Source organism: Rutidosis leptorrhynchoides, chromosome 2, assembly GCF_046630445.1.
Source record: "Rutidosis leptorrhynchoides isolate AG116_Rl617_1_P2 chromosome 2, CSIRO_AGI_Rlap_v1, whole genome shotgun sequence".
Taxonomy (NCBI): Eukaryota; Viridiplantae; Streptophyta; class Magnoliopsida; order Asterales; family Asteraceae; genus Rutidosis; species Rutidosis leptorrhynchoides.
Window position 1 is genome coordinate 172816756 of NC_092334.1, and position 4654 is coordinate 172821409.

The window sequence follows — 4654 nt, forward strand, 5'->3', positions numbered from 1 at the left end:
TACTTTTCACAATTAATAGTTTTGAACCTTAAAAAACCCATAAATTTCACAAACATGTAAGGTCTCATGATTAAATGTAGTAGTGTCTATGATTTTGAGGGAATTTAATAACAAAATTTTCAAAGATAGTGGATCCCATGACCCCTAATGTAGAATCGCCCCTTACTGGAGTTAACCGGCAGTAGCAATGACAACGACACAACTAGTCATCAAAGACTAACCTCAACTATGAAATATCCAATAGATATATATCAATTAACCTGATTAATTTATCGGATGAATATGAATGGATGAATAAAACTTAAAATCAATATGAATATCAATGTACAAATTTTTAGATACTGAATATGAATTTGGCATAACCCTTTCCATATTCAATGCACTCTAATCCATAATTTGTAGTAGTATAAACAATTTTTCTTATTCGTACGAACCATGGACACATTTCTCAAACTGAATACATAAACTATAGAAAAACTAGAAAATGATTGACTTTTAACCTCTTAATCAGTTTCCGGATAGATATAACTTATGTTCAAGAGCAACTCCGTTAAGTCAATCTTAACAACATCCTGACGATTCCCCAAGTCATTATTCATCCTCTTCAAACAATATTTTGGAAAAACATTCTTTAACCTCTTCACAAGCTTTTTACTTTTATGCCCATGTTCATCGTCTGCTTTACGAACCATAACCGCTTGGCTGCTCTTCCCTTTGTTATCCGCATCAGTGCTCCATAAACCAGTCTTACAGTAAAGTGCGAAATCTTCACAATTATTTTTCAAAAGATGATATTTATCATACCCATTTTCAAATAGATAAATAGCTCTAGCTATAACATCTCCTGGAGTATCTGGTGTTGCAGTTGTGCATGTTCCTCCTCTTAGTTTGGCAAGAAGGAACTCGCGAGATGCTTCGTATTTGAATCGATATAATTTTCCCTTTTTGATGAAGCAATCGATGCAACACATTCGAATTCCACTTCCGGCTACCTTCTCAACCCCGTAGTGTGACATTGAACACAATGCGTTTTTACTAAATGACGAAACGCTAGAGATTCCGCCCGCCACATTAGTAGTGCTTAAAAAATGAATGATTATGTCTTTCTCGACGAAGATGCCTGTGTAGAAAAATGAATATCCAGTAGGTATTATGTATTAAATTAGAGTAATTAACGATATTCCACTTTATAAATCTTTGATAAATTGATGTCTTTCACACACACACACACAAAAAAAAAAAAAAAAAAAAAAAAAAAAAAAATTTCTTTGATAAATTGATGCATTAAGAAGTTAACATGGATTGCATTGGTTAATGGATAAATGTAGTGGATCTATTTGGAAATTCAACTCTCATTACATTAACAACTACTTCATACGACTCCCCATATTAAATCCGAGACAAAATACACACAATTTTAGAAATATCATCGTTACGTTCTACATTTTCTGTACTATACAGTTTTATCATTACTTTTTATCTATCTTTTTGTATTACATACACTACATACATTAGGAGTATTAGTGAACTTTATCTCTTTATCTGTTTATATTTATAGAATTGAAACATTCAATTTGGGACATCATATTCAAAAAAAAAATACTGGATAATAAATATGAATGGAAAGAATAGTATTTATAGAATAAGATGGAAAACTAACCATGGTGGCTGTATGTTTTCACCCTCCTCCAGGTATAAATATGATCTCCTTCTTGGAGTGCTGATGTTTCTATTTTTTGAGAAATCAAGTCCATCTTTAAAATTTAGTACGTTGTAGCGGTTGTTGCATACCTTAATACTTCTAGCTAAACTAGTCATATTTTTAATGTCCCAGATTATGAAGAAATGGGGCAGTTGGAGTGTTGATGTTTCTATTTTTTGAGAAATCAAGTCCACTTTTATGTCCCATATTTTTGTGATCGAATTGAACTACTGTCCCTGGTGTGCCTATAAAATATGACTAGTTTAGCTAGAAGTATTAAGGTATGCAACAACCGCTACAACGTACTAAATTTTAAAGATGGACTTGATTTCTCAAAAAATAGAAACATCAGCACTCCAAGAAGGAGATCATATTTATACCTGGAGGAGGGTGAAAACATACAGCCACCATGGTTAGTTTTCCATCTTATTCTATAAATACTATTCTTTCCATTCATATTTATTATCCAGTATTTTTTTTTGAATATGATGTCCCAAATTGAATGTTTCAATTCTATAAATATAAACAGATAAAGAGATAAAGTTCACTAATACTCCTAATGTATGTAGTGTATGTAATACAAAAAGATAGATAAAAAGTAATGGTAAAACTGTATAGTACAGAAAATGTAGAACGTAACGATGATATTTCTAAAATTGTGTGTATTTTGTCTCGGATTTAATATGGGGAGTCGTATGAAGTAGTTGTTAAGGTAATGAGAGTTGAATTTCCAAATAGATCCACTACATTTATCCATTAACCAATGCAATCCATGTTAACTTCTTAATGCATCAATTTATCAAAGAATTTTTTTTATTTTATTATTATTATTATTTTTTTTTTTTTGTGTGAAAGACATCAATTTATCAAAGATTTATAAAGTGGAATATCGTTAATTACTCTAATTTAATACATAATACCTACTGGATATTCATTTTTCTACACAGGCATCTTCGTCGAGAAAGACATAATCATTCATTTTTTAAGCACTACTAATGTGGCGGGCGGAATCTCTAGCGTTTCGTCATTTAGTAAAAACGCCTCGTGTTCAATGTCACACTGCGGGGTTGAGAAGGTAGCCGGAAGTGGAATTCGAATGTGTTGCATCGATTGCTTCATCAAAAAGGGAAAATTATATCGATTCAAATACGAAGCATCTCGCGAGTTCTTTCTTGCCAAACTAAGAGGAGGAACATCAGGGCCGGCCCAATGGGTAGTACAATGTGTACATTTGTACAGGGCCCAAAAACTACTTGCAAAACTAGGTCGTTTCATAAACAAACAGTCTTTTAAGAGAGTAAGGGCCGGCCCAATGGGTAGTACAATGTGTACAGGGCCCAACTTGCAAAACCAGGTCGTTTCATAAACAAACAGTCTTTTAAGAGAGTAAGGGCCGGCCCAATGGGTAGTACAATGTGTACATTTGTACAGGGCTCAAAAACTACTTGCAAAACCAGGTCGGAAACAAACAGTCTTTTAAGAGAGTCTTGCAAAACCAGGTCGTTTCATAAACAAACAGTCTTGTAAGAGAGTAAAGAGAAACAAGGCTGAAAGAAATTAGGACCAACATTTTATCTTTTTAATATTAACCCAGGACATTTGTATTTAAAGCGTATCTACTTTCCATCCACTACCGATGTGGGTTGATAAAAACCTTCAAAATATTTTGGGAACTGCAACATGATTGATTGTAAATTACATCAAAAAGTTCTAATGGTACAAGGATGCTGATAATGGAAATGTTAATGCAATACGAACTGTAGGTAAGTATCATCGTAGGTGTAAATCTAAAGTATCACAAATTCTTAAGTATACTCTCTCTATGTAAAGCTATCCTAAGTTCATTAATAGGAGTATAAAACTAGTCTTGTTAAGAATTAATATCCAATTCATTAAATGTTACTCATAAACTATATTATAACCTATATCCCTACAATTTTAATTCAACTGAACCATAAAGTAATAAAATATTAAATTGATCTAGCAAAATGGTAATAGTAAAAGGAACTTTAGAATTTAAAGGACTTTCAATACGTTATACATGGCATCGGTAATTTTCATTGATCTGTATTCATAGAGGCCTTTTTTTACCACCTCGCTCGGGGCACTGGAAAACTTAGGACCGGCCCTGAGGAACATGCACAACTGCAACACCAGATCCTCCAGGAGATGTTATAGCTAGAGCTATTTATCTATTTGAAAATGGGTATGATAAATATCATCTTTTGAAAAATAATTGTGAAGATTTCGCACTTTACTGTAAGACTGGTTTATGGAGCAAAGATGCAGATAACAAAGGGAAGAGCAGCCAAGCGGTTATTGTTCGTAAAGCAGACGATGAACATGCGCATAAAAGTAAAAAGCTTGTGAAGAGGTTAAAGAATGTTTTTCCAAAATATTGTTTGAAGAGGATGAATAATGACTTGGAGAATCGTCAGGATGTTGTTAAGATTGACGTAGCGGAGTTGCTCTTGAACATAAGTTATATCTATCCGGAAACAGATTAAAGAAACTCAATTATTTTCTAGTTTTTGCATAGCTTATGTATTCAGTTGGAAAAGTGTGTCCATAGTTTGTACGAATAAAAAAATTGTATAGACTACTACGAACTATGGATGACAATGGATTGAATATGGATAGGGTTATGCCATATTCATATTCAGGATCTATTAAAAGTTTGTACATCCATACTCATATTTATTTAAATTTTATTCATCCATCCATATTCATCTGATAGGTTAATCCGATTAATAGGTATCTACTAAAAGATTGTGTTGGAGCTATTTGGATCTCCGGATCGATGTTCTAGCGAATTCGTGACGTTCGGGTGTCGATTTAGTCGAACCAAGCAAGAATGATTGATTAGATCGAAGCCTAGAGTCGTTAATTCGACTTGTGGGTTTTAAGATAGCTGTTAATGAGAGGAAAACAGCCAGGAACTAATTAGGGTTT

The 4654-nt window shown here is 33.2% G+C and overlaps 1 protein-coding gene across 1 annotated transcript; it reads right to left on the reverse strand.

Moving 5' to 3' along the window:
- Positions 1-503: 503 nt before the first annotated feature.
- LOC139888432 (protein LEAD-SENSITIVE 1-like) lies at positions 504-1754 on the reverse strand. The gene is made up of 2 exons (XM_071871441.1): positions 1661-1754; positions 504-1120 (listed from the first exon to the last, which is right to left on the reverse strand). Exons 1-2 carry the CDS (start codon positions 1752-1754, stop codon positions 504-506), a joined length of 711 nt encoding a protein of 236 aa, XP_071727542.1.
- Positions 1755-4654: the final 2900 nt, after the last annotated feature.

Bases quoted from the DNA above. Each gene is read 5' to 3' on its own strand.
- LOC139888432 (XM_071871441.1), bottom strand. From the start codon at position 1,754: ATGGACTTGATTTCTCAAAAAATAGAAACATCAGCACTCCAAGAAGGA. The intron at 1,121-1,660 runs GTTAGTTTTCCA...TTTTCTACACAG, and splicing joins GAAAACATACAGCCACCATG to GCATCTTCGTCGAGAAAGAC.